Source organism: Phodopus roborovskii, unplaced genomic scaffold (assembly GCF_943737965.1).
Source record: "Phodopus roborovskii unplaced genomic scaffold, PHOROB, whole genome shotgun sequence".
Taxonomy (NCBI): Eukaryota; Metazoa; Chordata; class Mammalia; order Rodentia; family Cricetidae; genus Phodopus; species Phodopus roborovskii.
The window spans coordinates 72,736,684-72,760,490 of NW_026126418.1; the positions used below are offsets into that span (position 1 = coordinate 72,736,684).

A 23,807-nucleotide genomic window follows, 5' to 3' on the forward strand; every position below is an offset into this window, starting at 1 on the left:
CTAGCACCAAGGGATCTAACACCTACTTCTGGCCCCCTTATGGCTTCCATAGACTTTTGCATTCTTATACATACATCTGCACACAAATACACATGCAAATACATAATTAAAAGTAATTAAGTTGGGGCTGAGAGATGGCTCAGTGAGTCAAGAGCACTTGCTGTGAAAGCAAGAGGACCTAAGTTCAAATCCTCATCACCCATGGGAAGGCCAGGCATGGTTGCATGTGCCCAGAACCCCAGTGTTGGGGTGGAAGTGAATGAGTCCTAGGAGCTCCTGGGTCCTAGCGAGCCAGCCTAGACAAAATAGTGAAATTTCAGGCCCCTGTCTCAAAAAGTACAGTGGAGAGCAATAGAGGAAGACATCCAACATGCATCTCTAGCACAGGCTTTTACCCAAATATGCATGTGAATATATGACACACAGTGGCTTCATGGCTTCATGCCTTAAACTTTTCATGTTACTCCACTAAAATGTACAGTTTACATGTCTTGTGTATTAGTTGAAAGAATTTTAAGCAAAAGCAAAAATAAATCTCTTTTTAACCAGCTTTTTTGGTCAGTTACTCAGTTAGCGCCTGACCACGTGAGAGCTCAGAGTGCTTGGAAAGCATGGACAGAAGACAGGCCTGGCCTGGTTTTTCTCTGTTTAAACAGCTAGGAGATGGCCATGTGACATGACCCTCGAATTTGAAGTGATCTTTGCCCTCAATGCATGAGATGAAATGACTGAGCATGGTGACAGTTATCAGTAGTAAAGGTTTGTTCTGTAGAAAATGACTCCTGAGGACAAACTTCTATAAGAGCTGAACTTGAAAGAGCTGTGTTACTTATGCTGGCTTCTTGTAGACATCCTTTACACATGTCAGTTTTCTTCCTCCCTCTCTCCATTCTTTTTTTTGGGGGGGGGGGAGACAGGGTTTCTCAGTGTAGCTTTGGAGCCTGTCCTGGAACTCGCTCTGTAGACCAGGCTGGCCTTGAACTCACAGAGATCTGCACACCTGAGTGCCGGATTAAAGGTGTGCACCACCACTGCCGCCACCACCACCTGCCCCCCCCCCATCATTCTTTGAGACAGGGTCTCACTATGTAGCACAGACTATCCTGGAACACACTATATAGCCCAGGATGATCTCAAATTCTCTCCATGACCCAGGCTAGCCTTGAATTTGAGGGACTCTTCTTGCCTCAGGCCTCCCTAATGCTGGAACTATAGGTGGCCCATTATATTTAGTTTTCTGGCATTTTGTTATTATCTTAGGTGAATGCAGCTAGACCCATCTCCAAGATTTGTTTTACTGTCAAGAAAATAGTGTTTGTTGGGGCGGTAGTAGGGTAGGGCCAGTGCTCTAAATCCATATGGAGGCATGCTAGTTGTTTTGTTACCATTTGTGTGGGGTTCATTTGTAAGTCTTCTCTTCTCAAGGCCATTCTCTTCCTCACGTTTGATTTTTCACTGTGATTTCACTTAAGTGAAGTTGCCCTGTCACTCCACAGCACCCTGACTGCCATGCAGTGTCCTGTGCTGCCATGCCCTGCATTGCCATACCTTCTGGATGAGATTGGTTTTCTCAGGAAAAGTCCTTTACAAATTGTTATCACAAAGGTGGCCTAGACAGTTGGAGTACAGTTCAAGGCTAAAAAAGAGAAAAAGGACAGGAAACTATCTACGAGAAGTACCTGTTCCTAGTGCAAGCCATAGCCAGCTCCAGCTTCAGATGTGACAGACGCAGAAAGGAGGCTTTCTGATTTCAGAACACAAGAGATTGCCAGTTAGGGCCCTCACGGGCTAAGAAATGTGTAATGATGCTACATCTGAGTGGGAAGAGGAGCAAGAAGCCAGCAGGAAGGTGGAGAGAAACACTCTCCTGTGGGGAATGGCAGAAGCAGAAGGGCAGTCTGAAGTAGAGGATGGAGAGCTCTCAGGCCAGCATAGAGGAGGATGGGATGAAAGGCTTGGTTGTTTATATCAATATTGATATGTGTAATTGTTAAAGCTAGTTGTGGGGGCACAGGCCTGTCACTCCAGCACCTGGGAGGATGACTCAGGAGTGTAAGGTTATGTGAAACCTTGTCTCAAAAAGAAAAAGAAAAAGTACTTTAAAGAATGTGTACTCCATGTTGTAGGTGGTGGCTACTGTAGAGGTAGGTTATGTCTATTTCTGAGAAAATGCATATTGAATTAATGAATTTACTTTATTATATTTATTTGGTGTGTATGTGTGTGCGTGCTTATATCATGACAGATATGTAGAGGCCAGAGAACATTTTTCAGGAGTCGGTCCTCTCCAACCAACACATGGGTCCTAGGAACCCAACTTAAGTTTATCAAATTTGGCAACCATTGCTTCTACCTGCTGGGCCATCTTTCCAGCCTGAGTGAATGCATTTAAAGACTTACACTGTTTGGGAACAGGAATGCCTTTGTTTCTTTTCTATTGTTGTGACACAACAAGCAATAAAAGAAGGTAACTCATTTAAAAAAAAAAAAAGTTTGATTTGGGGCTTATGGTTCTTGAGGTCATAGTCCATTACCATCTTGATAGGGAGCCTGGCAGCAGGCACATGGCTGGAGCTGAGAGCTCACATCCTGATCTGTAAGTAGAAGGCAGAGCTAACTTCAAATGAGGCCACATTTCCTAACCCTCCCCAAATAGTTCCATTAATGGTGAACAGACCAAGCATTCAAATATGTGAGCATGTGGGGCCCATTCTTACTTAATTCCCCTGCAAGAAATCATCAGCTAGAATGAAAATACTCCGTGCCTTTCATAATACTTGATAAAGACAACTGAAAATTTTAATATATAGAATATGTGGATGTAGCTGGGTACTGGTGGCACATGCTTTTAATCACATCACTCAGAAAGCAGAGGTAGGAGGATCTCTGTGAATTCAAGGCCAATCTGGTCTACAGAGTGAGTTCCATCCAGCACAGCCTGGGCTGTTACACAGAGAAACCCTGTCTCTAATTTGTGTGTGTGTGTGTGTGTGTGTGTGTGTGTGTGTGTGTGTGTGTTAAGCCATGAAAATTATTCAGCTCATGTCTCCCAAGTTCTCTTCAGTTTCATTTGCCTTTTTCTTGTCTTGCAGAAGCCCTGCAGAGGCCAGTGGCATCTGACTTTGAGCCCCAGGGTCTCAGTGAAGCAGCTCGATGGAACTCCAAGGAAAACCTTCTTGCTGGGCCCAGTGAAAATGACCCCAACCTTTTTGTGGCGCTATACGATTTTGTGGCCAGTGGAGATAACACTCTCAGCATCACTAAAGGTAACAGGGAAATAGCAAGCAAGGGTGGGGGGGTGTGGCTTGGCTGGCCTGCCCTGCTCCCTGAGAGGGCAGAGATGTCTATTGAGCACAGTGCCCACCCTTAGGAGGCTCAGGGGCAGCAGTCCTGTGCACATGATTCCCCATGTTCCTATAGAAGAGGACACTTGGATCTCAGGCTGGAAGCATGGGGTTTTGTTACTGTTTTTATCACTAAGTAAAAGCACTTTTCCTTTAAAAGTTTCCTTGCAGTAACAGCAGAACTTTTGAATAAACTTGTATAATCTTAGATGCCAAGGCAGAGTTGTCCTCTGTGCACTCATGACTAACAAGATGAGATATGCTAGAGAAAAGTTAGGAAGAAGAAACCAGTCATCAAAACTGATACATTATTTGGTCTTTTCTTGAAGGTGAAAAGCTCCGGGTCTTAGGTTATAATCACAATGGGGAATGGTGTGAAGCCCAAACGAAAAATGGCCAAGGATGGGTACCAAGCAACTACATCACTCCCGTCAACAGCCTGGAGAAACATTCCTGGTATCACGGGCCCGTGTCCCGAAACGCCGCTGAGTATCTGCTGAGCAGTGGGATCAATGGCAGCTTCTTGGTGCGGGAGAGTGAGAGTAGTCCTGGCCAGAGGTCCATCTCTCTGAGATATGAAGGGAGGGTCTACCACTACAGAATCAACACTGCCTCTGATGGCAAGGTGGGTAACCACCCTTACTGGGATCAGCAGTGAACTGATGGGCTGTGGGGGGGGGGCACACAGGGAAACATAGATGATAGCCCAGGCCATTGAATTATGTCAAAAGGCTCAATCAGAATGTCTCAAGCAGGGTAATTCATACCTGTAATTCAGCACTCAGGGTGCCTAGACAGAAGAATCAGAACTTCAAAGCTGTCCTTGGCTACATAGTAAATTCAAGGTCAGCCTGGGCTACATAAGGACCTTGTTTCAAACAATCAAACCAGACAGTGTCTCAGGACTCTTCCAAGTAAACAGAAGGAGTTTTCATTAGCTTCATGAAAGACCATTGGTTGTCAGCCAGCTAATATCACAGGTCCTGGGTCTTGGTGTGTAGGATTCTCTGAAAAACCACAGGGATACTGTTGGGTCTCAAACGTAAGTTCTTATGTTAAGACTCTCACTTTTCATAAATTCTTATTGTTCTTTGGGTTTGTGGTTCAAGACAGGGTTTCTTTGTATTGTTTTGGAGCCTGTCCTGGAACTCGCTCTGTAGACCAGGTAGCCTCAAACTCACAGAGATCCATCCACCTGCCTCTGCCTCCCAAATGCTGGGATTAAAGGCATGTATTTTTGTAAATTCTTAATAGTGATGATGATTGATCTTTAGTGAGAAAAATTCAATCAGTAGTCACTCATTATGTGTAAAGCTGCAGGTCCAGGTGTTAACAGCACCACCTTGGACTTCCTGTGATAAAGTGTGGGTGTAGACACATATAAATGCACCCAGATTTTAACAGAGGTCACATCAAAGTACACCAGTTGGTCTCCAACTGGTGATCTTTGCATGAACATTGCTCCTTAAATGTCCACAAAGAGAAGGGGAAAATCCAATTACTGTTAGTGTCTTGTAGTTCCTCTCTTTAACCCTCATAGCTCTTAACAAACTATGACAAGCAGAATTTTGTTAAAAGGGGACTTTTGGAGTTACTTGTAACACAAGACGAAACGCGTGCAAGCCGGGCGGGTGCCGCCGAGCGGCTCTGCGCAAATGTGCGCAAATGCAAAGTCCCGTGCGGAAATGGGCAAAAAATGCTAAGCGGTAAGTGCCTTCTCAGGTCTGCTTTAGCGGCAAAGATCTCCTTTGCAGTAAGGAAGAGGCAAATGTCCCAAAGCTGTGGTGAGTCCACCTGGTTAAACCCTGCCCGTTGGGGAAGGTGGGGGGGGGACGGCTTCTGCCGCCTGGGGGCGAAACCCAGGTAAATCCGCTTCTGACACCAGATATCGCGGTAAATAAGGATCAGGATAAACAAATAGGCCGAATAGATGTTTATTCAGGGAGAAATAACTTACAACCTAGACAGATGAACACCAGGAAATTCAACCCGATCCTCTCCTGTCCGAGTCACGCCAGAAAGAGAGCGCCTTACTTCGCCCCCTCCGACCTCCTTCCCCAGGTCACTTCCGTTCATGACTCCACCCCCCAATGGGTGTGGTCAGTGCTACAGAAGGACTATCTCACTACAGGAGGGTACTGATGTCATCTCCATTTTTTCATCAGTGAGTGTGGGGCTTAGAGGGACAAGACTTCTGAAAGTCCAAGATTTTCACATACTGAGTAATTGGTAGCACTAGGCTGGGGTCTCCCTCTTCACAGCACCAAGTTCTGTTAAAGGTCAGCATTGACAGGCAAATTGCATAGTACAGATGGCATTCTGGTTCCTGTGAAGAGACACCATGACCAAGGTAACTCTAAGAAAGGAAACCTTCAATTGGGGGCTGGCTTACAGTTTCAGAAGCTTAGTCCATTATCATCATGGCTGGGAGCTTAGAGGCAGGAAGCATGGTGGCAGGTAGGCATGGTGCTGGAGAAATAGCTGAGGGCTACATCCTGACTTATAGGCTGAGATAGAGAAGCTGGGCCTTGCATGGGCTTTTGAAACCTGGATGCCCATCCCTAGTAACTCACTTCCTCCAAATGAGCCATACCTCTTATCCTAATCCTTTCAAATAGTGTCACTCCCTGGTGACTAAGCATTCAAAGTAATAAGCCTATGGGGACCATTCTTATTCAAACTGCCACAGCATCTAAACTATTTTTGGGGAGCCTGACTCCATGGTATAAAACCTAGTATGCATATGACCTGGGTTCTGTTGTTGTTTGCTGCAGTTTGCTGCAGCTTCAGGCGATGAAACATGAACCACACAACTCATTGGGAGTTCATTGGGAAAGGGAGCAGTTTAGAATGAGGCTCAGTAGTTGGGGTGGTTGAAACTGGAGTCATGAAGCTGCTGCTGACCCAGCTTGCCTGATTTCTATGTACAGAGTCCTTATGCAGCCACTTAAAGCACGCATGAGGTAGCCATGCAACACAGGGCCCTTTGAGCTGTCTAAATATCTGCTTCAAGGCTGGTTGTGTAACCTGCCATTTGTCAGGGGGTAGGGTCAGCATAATGCCAGGATAGATATCAATAGGTTCTATCTGCTGAACTTCAGTTAATACATGTCTTTTTTGTTTGTTTCTTTTTTGTTTTTAGAGACAGGGTTTCTCTGTGTAGCCTTGGCTGTCCTGGACTCACTGTAGACCAGGCTGGCCTTGAACTCAGAGATCCTCCCAGGTCTGGGATTAAAGGCTTGTGCCACCACTGCTTGGCTGATGCATATACATTTTACACACACACACACACACACACACACACACACACATTTTGGTTTTGAGAGAAGATCTTGCTATTTAGTGCTGTCTTGGCTGGCATTCACTGTGTAGCCCAGGTGAGCCTTAAATTTGTGGCCACACTTCGGCCTTTGCCTCCCAACTGTGGGAATTAAGTGCGCACTACCACACAAAATCTTGTTTTATATTTGTGTATAATGTATGTGCATGGTTTCAAATGACAAACTAATTACAATAGAAACTAATTCTGTCTCCCAACTCACTCTTGCCCACTATTGCCAGCCCCCTTTAGACCGCATAAAGCCGGAGACACAGGTAGTGTCTACACACTGATGCTCTTTGCCTTTGCCTGCCTATGTGACAAGGTGTTTTGGAGAGTTTCACAGTGGCACATGTAGACTTGCCTCTGTTAGTGTCCTGTGGTGGCTCACACCTATAATCCCAGCACTTGGGAAGGAGAGGCAGGAAAATTGCTCAGTTTGAAGCCAGACATTGTGGCATAGTGAGCTACAGTGTAAAACTATAACATAAAGTAAAACAAAACAATTTTCTTTTTTTGAGACAGGATTTCTTTATTTAGCCTTGGCTGTCTTAGAACTAACTATGTAGACCAGGCAGGCTAGCCTTGAACTCACAGAGATCTACCTGCCTCTGCCTCTCAAGTGCTAGGATTAAAGGCTTGGACCACCACTGCCCACCACATAAAAATTTTTTGACTGTGATCTGCTGCAGTTATACCCAGCTCAAGCAGGGTATAAGCGTGAGCAAGATAATGGCTGGAACTAATCAAAGGTTGTACGCTCTTTAAAGCTAGTATCTGTGTTGCCAAGCCACCTTCTATAGCATTTCTTCCAATCTGCTTTCTCAGGTCACTAGTGAAACTACTGCATGCTTCCCTTCCATCAAACCTTACGCCATCTTTGTTACTCTGATTATTGAAGAAGGTGACCTTACCAGATTCAGTACACATGTCATCCTTAGTCTATTTATTAAATTTGTCTTTCTCCTGCTTAGAAAAGCATGTGTGCCACACTTTCGAGTGTATAGAGGCCTATGGATCCTCTATTCTTTTTGAGGGTTCTAGCATGACCCTTTGAATAGTTAGCTGGACCATTGCCCTTTGAATTGGTGTGTGGTGGGCTAGCATCCTTGTCATCTTTTGTAGCATTTTCCTGCCTGGCTCACACTTTGATTTGTACCACATGAGCTTGTATACACCCCCTCCTGGAACTTGCTATGTTGACCAGGCTGCCCCATACCTGCCTCCAGAACACAGGGCTAAGGTCACACACCATCAAGCTATATGCCTATCTGATTTCCTTCTTTTTGAGTGTCCACGTCCTCTTGCCTATCTTTGGAGGCCTCTGTAGTGCAGCATTGTGGTTTGTATACAGAATTAGTCTGTTGTTGTTTTAGTTCCTTTTCTCAACACTGACCAAAAGCAACTTAGGGGAGGAAAGGATTTTTTCATTCGGCTGGTCTTGGTGGAGCAGGTGGGCAGGTGGGTGCTGATGCTTGCTCATACCCTAGAAGATCTACAAGCAAAAAACAGGGAATGAATGCGGTTGGCTTTCTCCACTATCACCACTCTCTCTTTTAAGACAGGGTTCTCTGTGTAGCTCTAGCTATCCTAGAATTCTGTAGACCAGGCTGGCCCCAAACTCAAAGAGATCTGCCTGCCTCATGTCTCCCAAGTGCTGGGGTTAAAGGTTTGCAACACCACCACGACCACCTGTCTTCTCCATCCACCTTTATTCAGTCCCAGACACCAGCCCATGGGATGTGCTGTCTGGATTCGTTGGGGATGGGCTTCCTTACTCGGTCCTCTTTGGAAACTCCTTCACAGAAACACCCAAAGGTTTGCTTTGTCAGTGAGTGCTATTGGTGTTTCTTCATTTAGGCAAGCTAGCCATACAGCTTGCAGGTAGAGCCAGGCTGACTCAGCCATGTAGTGGGTAGAGCTAGGTCTTTAAGTCTGGAGTGGACTCCAGGGTGGTGGCCCTTTGAAAGAACCTTCAGGCTATAGATTACCTTTTCCCTGGGGGTGGGGGGGGGTCTGAAGATGACATCTTGCTCTCCTTTGTTTTCTTTTTGTGGAGCAAGCCAAGCTGCTTCAGGATGATCACTGAACAAGCCCATGCTGTCTTGTCATCAGAGCTGTTTAATCAGCAGCCTCAGAAACAGTATGGCTAGGTATGGTCTGAGGGGTAGCTCATTAGATTAGTCTAAGTACTGGTTAAAGTGTGGAAGAGTTTAGAGTCCCCTCTGCCTAAAGCTGGCGTGTGTGCCTCAGGGTATACAGGCCACTCCCATGATCCATAGTGTTTCTGACAGCTGTCCCGGCACCCAAAGACTTTGGACACTTCTTAGCCCTTGATGAAGCATCTATCTGCAGAGGGTCACACTTAAGGAAGCATTATTGGTTGGAATCATGTCCCCAGAGTGAGAGACAGCTGTCAGAATGGGGAGGCACACTGAAGAATGCGTCCCACATAGCAGGGCTTTGATGCAATCCTCTTGATTACTAAAGGGAACATTTAAGAATGCTGGGAGGGGCAGACCGGGGCTGGTAAAAATGATTATTTTATTTCCAAATCAGCCAATCAGTCAACAATGGGATGCAAAAGACTCTTGTAGGGCCTAAGGGTTTCTGTTTCCCTCCTGACTTGTTTGCCTCTTTTTGTGTTCTGTGCTTTCTGAAGCAGTTTTGGCTAGGGCACCTTCTAGGTGATTCTGCCTCTGTTGCCTTTTGTTCTTACTTCTGCAAGCCACAGCTGTGCTTTCTCACAGTTCCCAAAAGCCCTAACGCCCTTTCCTCTTCTTGATGTTTTCCAGCATACATTATTTTCATGGTCAGAAGTGACAGGCTCAAGTTGACAGAAGTGGAACCCAGGCAGGAAGTGTTGGTTCCAGGGCCTCTGGATTATCTGTGTTTTGCTTTCCCTAGGAGTGAATAGTGGTGTGGACATTCTTGGAGGAGTGTGCTAACTGACTAACTAGCTTCCTTTCAGAGGAGCTGCACAGGGTGGGAACTACTTGGCATTCTGTGAGCAGCTCTGAAGAAGCTGGCTCAGTTCTAAAGCACAGGTGGCGCTGTCCTATGGCATGGCACCTGGGAGTTTGTTCATGAACACTCAGGAAGAGGCTGAGTCCTGGCTGGGTGCAGTATGTTTGTGGAGTAGCACAGAAGCAGTCACTCAACACTAGCTCAACCTGCATCTCTGTACACACCGTGGATTCCCAGTGCTCATCCTGATCATCACCAAGGCTCCCAAACACTAGAGCAGTCAAAAGGCAGCTGGCAGAGTGCACAGTATGACTCTGGGAATGTGGCTGGCAGTGGAACCACACTGCACCTTAAGGGCAGCTGGCTGTAATATTAATACTTTAAGTGTTGGTGTGTAAATTTTAGGTTAGAAAATGAACTTAGTTTACCTGGCTTTCTGAGGAGCAGTAGAGACTGGGAACTGTCTCTCCAAACTTTATAGAGTTCATTGTGTCTGTGGCCAGCACTGAGGAAAGGGTTATAATGTGTTTATGCCCTCAACAAGCAGAGAAGGAAGCATAGCTCTGCTACTAGACCCTAGCTACCCTTGTGATTATCTCCCTTTAAAGTGTTTTCGTGATCCAATATTAATACTATAAGCCTCAGAAAATAATTGTGCCTGCATATTTTCGCCACAGTGAAATAACCTGAAGCAGCTAATTAACAGAGACAGTTTTATTTAGCTGTACGCTGTACGCTGAAGCAGCATGGTACAGACTGGCAATGGCCCCTGGCCCAGGAGCAGTGAATTGGTGGAGTATTCAGTCCCCTCACTGAGTGCATGGAGGAACAGACTTCTCGTCTGAAAGGGAGGAGGGGCCGGGCTGACTCCTTCCTAAGCACCCTCTGAGGACTCTGTTACAGGCAAGCTCTGGGTTCCCACAAAGACCTTATACATCTCTTCTGAGACCACACCCATTAAAGCTTCCCACATCACCACACTGCTCCAGGGAATGTGCATATTATGGTGGCAGTGGCGCTCACTATAACCAGCAGCCAAAGGCCTTATGCCTGCTATGTGTGTTTTGGGCTCCCCAACCCCCACTCTTCATATGTCGAAGCTATAGTTACAGCCTGATCCTTTCTTTCTGTGCATGACTTACCAAGTATCAGCACTGTCTCAGTCCATCCCCTCCTTCCCACCATGAGTTTATTACTGGGGCAAGTCAGTCAGGGTGCTCAGTGATGTGCCCGGAGCCCAGCTGTTGCATGTAGATGTGAGCATGGAGCAGCAGTGACCATGTGAGAACTCTGCAGTGATCCCTAGGAGGCCCTCTGTGCTGTGGCTCTCAGAATGCCTGAAAGCAGCACCCCATCTCAAGAGTCTTCTATGTCCCTGTCATGGAAAAGACTGTGCTGTCTTCTGGCCTGCAAGGTGCTGACAGAAACAGCCTCACTAGGCAAGCTGCCAGCAATGCAAGTCTTGGTGCCGGGTGCCTTCCACCAAGTCCCAAGCAAGTAAGCAGCTTGAGACACAAGTTTCATTATCAATTCCCACCCTCTTCATTATCAATTAAAGTTGTTTTCTTTCCAGGTCAGCAAGTTCTTGTGTTCTGTTGTTCATTCATCAACAAGTATTAAGTACCTATTTTTCAATAGTTTCTTATCATGGGAACAACAGGATAGGAAAGATGGCCCAGAACTGTGCTCCCATGGAAGTTCTGTTGGGTAGAGGCAGACTGTACCATAAACTATCAGCTAGCGCTTAGTACAACAAAGAAAAGTAAGACAGGTGATGCTACCTTGTGGTGGCTTCAGATTGAGCACTCAGGGAAGACATTTAAATTGGAGGGTAGGGACTAGAGAAATGACTCTTCTGGGTTAAGAGCACTGCTGCTCTCTTCCAAAAGCTCCCAATTCCATTCCCAGAACCCACACAGTGGCTCACAACCACTCTAGGTAACTCTGGTTTCAGAGAGTCAGACACCTTATTCTGGCCTCCAAGAGCACCAGGCATGCACATGGTGCACATATATATATATATACATACGTACATGCATGCATGCAACTACATATACATATGAAACAAAAATAACAAAGATTTCATTAAAAGTAATATATTGGTTTGAGGCCATCCTGGTCTGCAGAGCAAGTTCTACACAGAGAAATCGTGTCTCGACAAACAAAACCTAACCACCGCCAACAAAAAAGTAATACATTGGAGGCTAAAGAAGTGGGGGGAATGCTGGTGGGGTTCAGTGGAGACAGGTGCACATGTCCTTGGGGTTTTGAGTATCTCTTAGTAAGTCCCACTCCTGCTAGAAAAAGCTTCAGAGGCTGACTCTAAAGTGTGTGCGGAACCTTTCCCCTGGAGTTTTGCTCTGTGAATGAGGGTTGTTCTGTATCTTCCTCAGCTCTACGTCTCTTCGGAGAGCCGCTTCAACACTCTGGCTGAGTTAGTTCACCATCATTCCACGGTGGCTGATGGGCTCATCACCACGCTCCACTACCCAGCTCCTAAACGCAACAAGCCAACCATCTACGGCGTGTCCCCCAACTATGACAAGTGGGAAATGGAGCGCACAGACATCACCATGAAGCACAAGTTGGGTGGAGGCCAGTATGGGGAGGTGTACGAAGGCGTATGGAAGAAGTACAGCCTGACTGTGGCTGTGAAGACCTTGAAGGTGGGCGGGGCCTGACTGAAGGGTGTGTTGTTGGGGGTGGGTGTTCTGCTGAGGCTCAGGTGTGCCCAGGCCTTTGTGAGGTTGACCATCTTCCATCTGTGGCTCCACGGGTGCTGAGCACTGACCCGTGCAGAGGGTCCCTTGTTCTGTGGCAGTGCTCTTTAAAGTCTGCTTTCTATTCTTGTTGGGTAACATGGAAGCCACTTCCTTATCAGAGTTAAGAAAAGCACAGAGGTTAGGCTGGAAAAGGAGAGTCATGAGAGACGAGTCCTCTATGGTTTTCTGTGGGCTGATAGAGCAGGCAGGTGTGTGTTGTCCTGGCACTGTCTAGTTCTCTCCCACAGGCCAGACTTCTGCAAACAGGAACAAGTCCTTCCTGGAGCAGCTCCGAGAAGCACTTGTCACTGGGCTATGGCCTTCCTTCCATCACAGGGCCACATACCTCTCCACTGTTGACCAGTGTGTGGTGTTTGCAGGTAGTTCATGTTTTCCATGGAAGTCCTCCGTGTGAGGTTAGGGCCCCTTCTTCCCTGCATCTGTGCCATGCGAGCTTGTCTCTGTGGTGAGAGTGTCCCCTAGTGTTCACTACATTGCTTTCTTGTGCTTATTTTAGACAGACTCTGATGATAGCCTTTGAATAGCAGTCGGAGCTGCCCACTGCTGGGAACACAGACCTGAGTTTGTACTTGTGTCTCAGCTCAGCCAGGCAGTACATCTGACAGGTCCAGTTCTTCTCTAAAAGACAGTAAAGTGCAGGCTGGAACTTTTGGTTGCCATAAGTAGCTGTTTAGAGCAAGACTGCATCCCTTAATTCTAAAAGGAAAAGTGGCTTTCCAATAACTGTATTTAATATTTCCCCTTCCTTTGGCCATGTGGCAGACCAGTGCTGGGGAAAGAGGAGCATAGGTGGGATTGCCTGGTGTGCTCTTGGATATTTTCCAGATTCAACTTAACAGATACAGAGTTGCTCACATTTACTGGCTAAGCCCTAGGTCTCAGGCCTGGGTGGTCTACATCAGATGAGAAGTGAACAAAGTACCGATGGTGCCAGTACAGTGGGTTGGGGCAGTGTCTGAGGTCAGGCTTTGCCATGCAAGGAGACAGTGCTGGCTGTGGTGGGTAGGAGAATGTGAATCATGGCTGTGAGGATGAACAGAGGCCAGGAGAGACACTGTGTCTTTGACGGGCAGGAAGGAAAGTCCCAGCTGAGGAGGAAGGGCTATTGAGAGCCAGACGCTCAGGACAAACCTGATTCTATCATTTCACAGAGGATGAGGGGATCATAGTGATGTCCCATGTCCAGTATATCAGGCCACCGTGTCACTGGCTGGCAGGGCCAGGCACCACTGACAGGGATTTACAAGCCCAGCAAAGAAGAGGGAAACCACAGGGTTCCTGAGATTGAGCAACAAGGGAAGGCTAATTTGAAAACCTCCAATAGAGATAGAGGGTCTGCGAGGTGGCTCATTTAGGTAAATGCACTTAATGCCAAGACTGACAACCTATGGTTGATCCCTTGAACCCACATGATGAAAGGAGACACCAGTTCCCGAAAGACTCCCAAAGTTGTGCTCTAACCAGCACATGTGTCATGACACATGGTCTCCACACACAAAGAAGGGAGGGAGGGAAGGGAAGGGAAGGGAAGGGAAGGGAAGGGAAGAGAAGAGAAGAGAAGAGAAGAGAAGAGAAGGAAAGAAATGTATGTATCTGAGAAACAAAACTGCCCTATTGATGGGCAGTGCTGCAGCTCTCCACATGGAAGGGACTCTGGAGGAGAAGGGCCTGGTCTGGCACTTTCCCCAAGAGCCTCATTAGCATGTGAGCCATGGTTGGTAAAGAGTGACAGGATGGGTGTATGGCATCTGACTAGAGAGAGGCAATGCACCCTGTGGAGGTGTGTTACCTCCAGACACATGCCCTGCAGTTGCTAAATGAACCGTCCCCACTGCCCAGCCCTGCAGGCTTGAGGCTCTGTGTTCATTACCCATTTGTCAGATAAGAGTAGTAAAGTGTTTTGGCTCTTTATCTCCTCTACAGAAGTTAAGGACTATACTAAATTAAGCTAAATTAATCCAGTCACCATCAAGGCTGTGGAACCTGGAGTACTGAGCCAGAGTTTGAACCCAGGCACCCAGATCCCAAGCCCAACTCTTTGCCATCTCCTCCATCCTGTGTGGCAGTGGTTCTCAACCTTCCTGAGGCTGTGACCCCTTAATATAGTTCCTCATATTGCAGTGATCCCAACCATAAATTATTTCATTGCTACTTCGTAACTGTAATTTTGCTTCTTTTATGAATTGTAATATAAATATCCAATATACAGGATATCCAATAGGTGACTCCAAAGGGGTTGCCATGCACAAGTTGAGAAACCACTGCTCTATGGATTTGGCTATAGTTCTGAAACACTCCTCAGGACTCTGTGACCTTCCAGCTTCATTCCTTCAGCAGTCTCACAGAGTATCATTGTCCTCCCATCCTTAACCAGCAGGGGGTGCAAGACCTTCTTGTACCTAGCCCTCCCTCCATATTTAGCCTGGAAGTTAGGTGCTACCTTTGGTGAACAGGAAAAGGGAAGGGCCCTCTCTAGATGAGAAACTGTAGTTGCACTGTAAGTGAAACCCTGATTCTGCAAGTAGCTGTTAGCACCTGAGTTGTATAGATTTGGTTTTTGCTGTTTGGTTTTGAGAGTACCATGCTAGTCTGTGCATAGCTGAGTCTGGCCTTGATCTTGAAATTATCCTGCTTCATTCTCATGATTGCTTGGCGTTACAGTTTGTCAACACAGAGGGTGATGCAGAAAACTCTTCCGGGGAAATGGCTCAGTGGGTCAAGCACTCCTATGCACATATATGAGCTGAGTCCAGAGCCCCAAGACCTAATGAAGCCAGGCAGGGTAGCATGTCTCTGTGACCCAGTGCTGCTATGACAAGATAGGGAGCAGAGACAGGAGAATGCTGGAAGCCTAAAGGCCACTCAGCCTGGAGTATACAGTGAAACAACAGACAACAAAGAGGAAGGTGGAAACTTTACCCAAGTTGTTCCCTAACTATAAGCATGTGTTGTGGCATGTGTACCGAGGCACATCTGCACGCATTGCATGCCCACACATACACACAACAAAAACAAAAAACAAACAAACAAACATGTACCAGGGTTTTTCTTTGGGGCCACCAACCAACTCCCAAACCATAACATGGGGACATATTAGTTACGAATGCTTGGCCTGGCTTAGGTTATTTCTGGCTAATTCTGTTAACTAAAATTAACATATTTCTCTTTACCTACCTTTTGCCTTGGGGATTTTTACTTTTCTTTAAGTATATCTTACTTACACTGCTTCTTGTGTCTGCCTGACTGGTGGCTGCCTCGTTCTCCTCCTCTTGTTCCTCTCAAGCCTAGATTTCTCCTCCTGTTTATTCTCTCTGCCTGTCAGTTTCACCTACCCTTTCTACCATTCAGCTCTTTTTTTTAGCCACCTTTATTAGCTGTCTTAGCCAGGCAAGGTGAAACAAAATGTAACACATCTTTACATAATTAAACAAAGGCACCATAAACAAAAGTAACACACTTTTACACAGTTAAAGTAATATTCTGTGGGATAAAGAAATATAACACATCTTTACCTAGTTAAAATAATATTCCACAACACAAACAAATAAACAAAGACAGCTGTTAAATACAAAGAGCCTGGACTTTTAAAGGAGTTACATCCCAAACATCTTTGGAGTCAGTTAAGACTGCTTTGTGATCTAGTTGTGGCAATGATACTAACTCAGAAGCCCACTGACAGAGCAGCATGGAAACAGCCAAAAGCAAAGCAGCTATCTGAGCCCCAGTGTGAGCATATAGCACCCTCTCCCAGTTGGTGGCTGGAGTCCCGACTGCACCCATCGCCGTTGAAAGACCACCTTTCTGCCTTTACATTTTTTTCTCTAGAAGTAGTTATTGGGGAACTCTAGAAATAGCCAAAGGGAAGGGGATTCTGCAGCAACACCGACATTTGACAGCCACACTGCAGATTCCACATAGGGCTGCATACCAGGGAGAGAGGCTGTGTGAGTGGAACTTGTTCCATGGTGGCTAGTTCTTGCACTGCCACCGCTACCGCCAGGGCTCTGCTGGCCGTGGAGATCAGTGTGGCTATGATGTTTGAGAACACATGCTTTTTTGCGAGCTCTTTGTGAGAAGTAGTTACAAACCAAATGTGGAACTACAGCTTCTGAATGTACGTCCCACCACAAGGGCTAGTCAGGAGCCAGCATCTCCCAGGGTACTCTTAGCCTTTCTGTGCCAGTCCTCTGTGCTGTTGGCCTCACTCACCCTAGAGCTCAAGAGCAGAGCCATTTCTAAAAGCAGTGTTCTCTCTTAAGCCATAGAATTCCTACACTTGGGGTGAGGTCAGGAAGCTTGTTAGAGATAGCTGTCTGTTGAGTCTCAGGGATTGTGTCTATGGGAAGATAAGAAAATAAAATAAAAGCCCGTGTTTGTTAGATAACTAGTCCTTATTCCAGACAAGCAGTGCACCTCTTAGGACTGTTACAGCAGTAGGAGTACATGCCCTGATGCCTGCTTGCTGTTCAGGCACTGTAACAAGTTTAGAGGCCGAGATGGCTCAGCTCCCACAACACGTACTCATTAGCACTGTGTACAGATGCAGTCCAGCCCCTAGGAGGTAGAGACAGGAGGAGCAGGTTAGAGGGCATTACATGAGACCCTGTCTCAAAAAAGAGAGGGGTTCATAGAAGATCATTGAGAGATGGGGGGGGGGCACACAAGGCAGAGACTCATGGGTTATTAAGTTACCAGGGCCTCACATAGCAGCATAACTGACAAGTCCTCCTCTTAGCCACTCTGTAGAACTGTCTCAGAGGTTCCCATTTCCTCTAAAGAGGGCGCAGCCAGTCAGGTCCTGTGAAGAGAACAGTTGGACCTCCTTCCCCAACAAGCACAAGGGACAAAGAGATGAAGGGAAATTCAGGCCTCTAAGCATGCCTTCCATTTTTATCGTGTAAATATAAAAACTGTTACCAAATGAAAGGCATGAATTAAAAAAAAAAAAAAAAAAACAAGCAGAGGAGCACTGCAAGTTAGAATGGGGGTTTTAATATTTTGTTTTGTTTTTTAAATTTCAGTAGTTAAAAACCTAGGTTACCGTTTAAATAAGAAATTAAATCATATCTAATTCCAGCAGGGGGAGACAAACTCACACTGATTTTTTTTTTTGAAAAAAAAAAAAAAGGAACGATTGTTGTGTGAGAGAGAGGTAGGGGTGTGTGTGGGGAGGGTGGACACAGGCATACAGATAAACAGGAAAGAATGGTTGCACCATGTGTGAGTGCATGTGTGTGAGACAGGTCAGGGATCTGTAGACACACAGCATGATCATGGGTCTTTTAGAAAGGGGTAGATGGCTCCCCAGCAAATGAGCCTTCCAAGGTGATGTGTCTGTGTGTGTACTGTGGTGTTTTGCATTAGGAAAGAGAGGCTTGAATGTTGGAAAACATCCCTAGAGAGTAAGTTTGTTACAGCCAGCTGTATTGTGCAGCATTGACCCCTGGGCATCCCCTAGTCTTTAACATGAGTGTGTCACCAGGTACATGAGAGTGCTGCACACCATAGCCAGGCTGGCAGCTAAGAAATAGAAGGGATTGGGAGAGTCCAGCAGCCGGTGGGTGGCACGGGCATGAATGCCCTCTGCTTAGCCTGGACAGTGACAAGTAGCATGCTGTGGTAATATCAGAGCAGCTCACATTTAAACAGCAGCAGATCGCATCTCTGTTTAGTCTTTTGGAACCTGTGTTCAGAGGTAACAGATAATACACTGGCATTGGCCACACTTTGCTTCTCAGCGTGACTGACCAAAGGGAAAATACACCAAGAAAAGATTGGCCCATCCTCTGGAGTGGCACTCCCCTTGCCAGGGTGGGAACTGGAACAGCATAGTGCCAACCTTGTGGACAGTTCCACACTTGGTCACAAGGACAGTGTAGACACACACTTGCCATGAGGTCTGGTGGAGCTTTCTACCCAGGGAAGCTGATTTTCAAGAAGCCTCTTTCCTGCCACAAAGGCAGACGCTGCATGTGGCATGCTGTTCTCCTTGCCTCTAGAGTCTTGTTCTTACAGCGAGGGAGATCCTGCCACTCATTGCTGCCTGTACCTGTTTGTGGTAGTTGGTTCAGAGGACCGTGGCTTAGGTTACAAGGATGCTGAGGAGCATAGACCACAGCCCTTCAGACTCAGCCTGGAAAGGTAGAAAGAGCGGCAGCTTGCCCGTCTCTGGCTCTGACTTTCTGACCTACACTGATGAAGCTGAGAGTCGTTGTCAGACAGCTGCTGGTAAGATAGGTTGAGAATCTGGGTGATTGACCCCCTAGTCCGTGGTGATTGCTTCGTTAGTTGCTCGTGATGCCGCATGCCTAAGCAGCTTGGTGTCTGTCCACTACTCCTGCAGTGAGAGGCTGCATTTCAGATTCTTCACACCATTCCCTCTTTAATGTTAAAAGTGTTATATTGGGAAGCACACAGTACTTGTGGAAACAGTACCATAGACTCCACAGAAGACCCGGGCAGCAGTGCCAAGCAGCTCTGACCCACAGCCCCGTTGACTCACTGACAGAGCACCTGACAGAAGCAGTAAGGATTTCAGTCCATCACTGTGTGGAAGGCATGGCAGAGTGGCCTGGTCTGTGGTGGCAAAGCTATTCCCATAAATATCCTGGGAGGAGGAGAGCTGGTCTAGAACCAGAGACTGGGTCTAACCTTTAAAGACCTGCCCATAGTGAGACCTCCTGAAGGTTCCACAGCCTTCCACAATTGTTCCATCAGCTGGAGAAGAGCTGTTCAAGACATGAGCCTGTGGGCAACATCTCCCATTCAATCCATAATGCCTTGGGTGAGAATTTGCCCAACAGGACTCTTCACATCGCCAAGAAAAGACGCATTTAGCCTCTCAAGAGCAGTGGTCACCAAAAACTGGCCTAGGCTGAGTGTAGGTTGCCACTGCTGTTTGTATTAGCCCTGGCTGTGTTCTTCCTTATGGCCATTTCCTTGCTGAACAAATCTTACACCTGAACTTCCCTTCTGCAGGAGGACACCATGGAGGTGGAAGAGTTCCTGAAGGAGGCTGCAGTGATGAAGGAGATCAAACATCCTAACCTGGTACAGCTGCTGGGTAAGCAAGCTCGGACTCAGACTCAGAAGAAGGGTGTGGGCAGCTGGCTGTGAAGGGCTCCGGTGCGGGTGTCCCTGCACTGAGTGAGCATCACTTCTTCATCAAAGAGAACTGGGTGTTTGGGGGGATATGGGGAGCTCAGAAGGCAAGTCAGTTCAGTCCTCTCCTCCCATCTTCACATGGGTGCTGGGGGCAGACCTGTGTGGCAAGCGCTTTTACTTGCTGAGCCATCTCACCAGCTCAGAAGCCCTTCCTTCAGTGCCAGACTTTCCTAGGGCTCCTTCCCTTGGGAGCAGGACTACGTGCTGAAGCCCCCATGTCCTGTTGTCAGGAGTGTGTACCCGGGAGCCCCCGTTCTACATCATCACGGAGTTCATGACCTATGGCAACCTGCTGGACTACCTAAGAGAGTGTAACCGGCAAGAGGTGAGCGCAGTGGTGCTGCTCTACATGGCCACACAGATCTCGTCAGCCATGGAGTACCTGGAGAAGAAGAACTTCATCCACAGGTATGGCTGGGCAAAGCGGTCTCACCCCTGCTTCACCACACCCAGCTGTGGGGTCTCATGGCTCAGCTCCCAACCTTGGTGCTAGCAGCTCACTGGCCTGACGTAAGTGCTGCTGGCAGCAGGTGGGACTGAGTCCCTCAGACCCCAGGCCTGGGCCAGTGGAGCAGCTAATCCCCAGGGAAAGAAGGGCCCATTTCTGAGCCATTTTGGACTTAGTGAATATTAAATGAAATTCCTTCCTAATAGCCATGGCTCCCTCTGAAACAGTGTGTCCCAAGACCAGCACTCAGTAAGGCCTCTGCCTAAGCACTTTGGAAGCCTAGGCCTAGTTTCATTGTGTGGCTTTTCCTCCTTCTCTTTGTGTCTCATTGTTCACCTGCTGTCACTGGGTTTGAGGATGTTTCCATAGCTATAGAACTGTATAGAATATGCAAGCAGGAACTAGGCATTTTTGCTGCTTTTAAAACCCAGAGTGTTTTGACCTTCAAGTGTGCCACAATTATCTGGGTTTGCATGCTTTGCTGGTGGAAGTGGCTTCCTAGCAGAGTGACAACCTGTGCAGGAGGGAGCCTGATGGACTTGGCCTGGCTCTGTCATGCAAGATGTTCTCCACGCCACTGTGGTGACCTTTCCTACCCAATTAACTCAAGTGTGAAACCTCGACATGAGATTTCATAGCCAGGAATAAGTAGTGTGTGTGAAATGCTGGCAGCCCCTTGGAAGACAGATTTTTTCTGCTCCACGAGAGCCCAATCCAAACGCTCCTGTCGCTCAGCAAAGTGAAGCCTCTGATGCTGCAAATTGAGATTTCCTGACTTGTGGCTTGCCTTGCATGGCCAGCTCTGTTCCCCTCCATTCACACACTTAAAATGCCTTACCAAAAATCCTGTTAGGCACAGCTCTTGTGTGTTTAATTTCTCTCTCATTGCTGATGATCAAGCTGCATCATGCAGCCGTCGCCATAAGCTGCCTCATCTTCTCATTCCTCGGTTCCCAGTTGCCTTTGATTTCATGATTAATGTCCATGAACCAAAGATTAGACCCCTTCTTCTCTAGAAGACTCAGGAGGTGAGAGGAGGTGGATTATATGGGAGAGTTTCTCAAACACATTTGGGTAGGCATCAGGAAGCAAGAGGAAAGAAAGTAGGTAAAGAATGCAATAGGCTCAATTTCATTTTTCCTGCTAAGTATAGATAGGACAGGTAGAGACTCGTTCATGTCAGTCGAGCATTGGGCTAACTGTTCCCTGTGCCTGGCATGGATCAGTAGCAGCACACTCATAGAGGTAAGTAACACTTGTTATTCTCCAAGCATCAAAAGAAGTGCTTTACATTACTATCTATTACTACACACAGCTGCCCATGGAAGGCCCTGTTTCTGTCTTCATTTTATGGGTGAGGTAGCTGAGTTCCAAGGTAATTAACATGCTCCAGGTCATGGGGCAGGGCCTGTGCGCATTGCCACCCTGTCTGCTTGTGTTACTGCTATGGCAGCCCGACTGGTATTTGTGGAGGGACTGTGTTAGGAGTAGGTTTTTCCCTGCCGACCTGGGCCCAGAGCTGCGCCAGCCCCAAATAACACACAGAGACTCTGTATTTGATATAATGCTGTTGGCCGGGTACTAATTTCTTATCGACTAGCTCTGTCTTAACGATTAACCCATTTCTATAAATCTAAGTATTTCCACGTGGTCTCATCTTACCGGAGAGAGGGGCCGGCGTTCTTCTCTCTCAGTCCACCATCTTGGACTCCTCCCTACTACTTCCTCTTTCCTCCTTCTCCTAGTCCCACCTATCTTGCTTTCCTATTGGCCAACAGTGCTTTATTCATTAAACATATTTACAGAATGACATCTCCCATCAATCAGGATTGTTGCTCCCCAGCCAGGCATTTGAAAGTTCTAGGGACCACACTTGGTTTTCTTTGTGTCAGTGTTACATCGTCTGCCAACAGTAGAGAAGCTGCACAGTTTGGGGTTGGGCTTGGGATGTCAACAAGGAGCTCTTACAGATGGCTCTTTTCCTTTTTCAGAGACCTTGCTGCTCGAAACTGCCTGGTTGGGGAAAACCATTTGGTGAAAGTGGCTGATTTTGGCCTAAGCAGGTTGATGACAGGGGACACCTACACGGCCCATGCTGGAGCCAAATTCCCCATCAAGTGGACTGCGCCTGAGAGCCTGGCCTACAACAAGTTTTCCATAAAGTCAGACGTCTGGGGTAAGAGCCATGTCCTGGGCAGTCCTTGCTAGTGAGGGTCCCCTGTCGTCCCTCTTTGTTGGCTTATTTTAAAATCCTCTTCCCTGTTTTCTTTCAAAAAGGAAGCAAAAGTGACCTTTAGAGTAGCACCACATTTGTGTCTTCGTTCCATGTTAGCTAGCTATAAACCTGACGGTGCAGTGGTGACCCCGCAGACACCCAGTCACCCTCTCCGCAAGAGAGCTGTTGACTGTGGTTCGCGCTGCAATCAGAGCACCTCATGTGCCACCTGGTGTTTATTTTATTTTTAAAGAATTGTTTTGTTTTGTTTTATGTTTGTTTGTTTTTTGCTTTGTTTTCGAGACAGGGTTTCTCTATATTGATTTGGAGCCTCTCCTGGAATTCACTCTGTAGAATAGGCTGGCCTCGAACTCACAGAGATCCACCTTCCTCTGCCTCCCAAGTGCTGGGATTAAAGGTGTGCACCACCAACACCCGGCTAAGTTTTTTATTTTTTTGTTTTGTTTTGTTTTTTTGTTTTTGTTTTTTGAGACAGGGTCTTTTTACATAATTTCAGCTGTCCTAGAACTCATTTTGTAGACCAGACTGGTCTCAAACTCAGGGATCCACCTGCCTTTGCCTCCCAAGTGCTGGGATTAAAGGTGTGTGCCACGATGTCTGACTTAAAGAATTTTTCATGCTGAGGATGGCCAGAAAAGATGGAGTTGAGTAGTGAGCCCTATGCCCCACCCACTCCCTTGCCTCTTGTTATCTTAAAGCAAATCCCAGATACCGTATTATTTTATATGTAAACACTTCACTATTTGCTTCTTACAAATGATTCTTATAGCATAGCCCAGTGCTACACCCAGGCTTGACTGACTTCTGAATATTATAACTATCCAGTGCTCACATTTCCAGTTAAACCTTAAAAACCATGCCTGTGTTTACAGTTTTATATGAGAGCCAGCTGCAGCTCACTCGCTGCATTAACGGATGTGTTCTGTGTGTCTCTAGCCTGTATTTTCTATCACTGACTCTATTTCCCTGCTGTTGCTTTATTGATAAACTCTGTCACTTTTCCTTTAGATGTTTCCAGATTCTGGGCTTTGTTTGTTGTGTCCCTGTGCTGTCATCTGTTCAGTGCCTCTGGCTTCAATCCTCTTAGAAAAGTCAAAATCAGATCTGGATAGCTGATGACATTTGGGTTGACTTTTCTTTCACTAAATACATTAGAGGAGGTGGCGTGCTCTTAGATCGGTTTATCCATAATGATTGACTTTTCTCCCTCTAGTGTAGCAGATCTCAACTGCTTTGGCAAACCTCTATCTCCAAAAATATTTACATCACAATTAATAATAGCAGTAAAATTAGTTATGAAGGAGGAAGGTTGAAAAATCACTGCTCTGGTGGGATGTGGTGTAGCAGCTCTTAATGACCAGAACCCGGACCAAGTGGTTTACTAGGAGCTGTCATGTATCATTCTCCAATTCTTTCGTTCCATATTCAGTTAGCCACAGAGTATAAAAGAAAAAAACCTGGCAAGTGGTAGAGCTGGTGCAGAAATAGGTTCAAGTAAGCTGCCTGTCATGGCTCCCACTTTCCTAAGTACCCTGTAGTGACGGCA

At 46.7% G+C, this 23,807-nt stretch overlaps 1 protein-coding gene across 1 annotated transcript in view; it reads left to right on the plus strand.

Moving 5' to 3' along the window:
- The window catches only part of Abl1 (ABL proto-oncogene 1, non-receptor tyrosine kinase), a 44,625-nt gene that overhangs the window by 11,887 nt on the left and 8,931 nt on the right, over positions 1–23,807 (plus strand). Inside the window, exons 2-7 of the mRNA XM_051185137.1 lie at positions 3,093–3,266; positions 3,674–3,969; positions 12,024–12,296; positions 19,392–19,476; positions 19,808–19,985; positions 22,017–22,201. Coding sequence (XP_051041094.1) covers positions 3,093–3,266; positions 3,674–3,969; positions 12,024–12,296; positions 19,392–19,476; positions 19,808–19,985; positions 22,017–22,201 — 1,191 coding nt within the window. The remainder of the gene's footprint in view (positions 1–3,092; positions 3,267–3,673; positions 3,970–12,023; positions 12,297–19,391; positions 19,477–19,807; positions 19,986–22,016; positions 22,202–23,807) is intronic.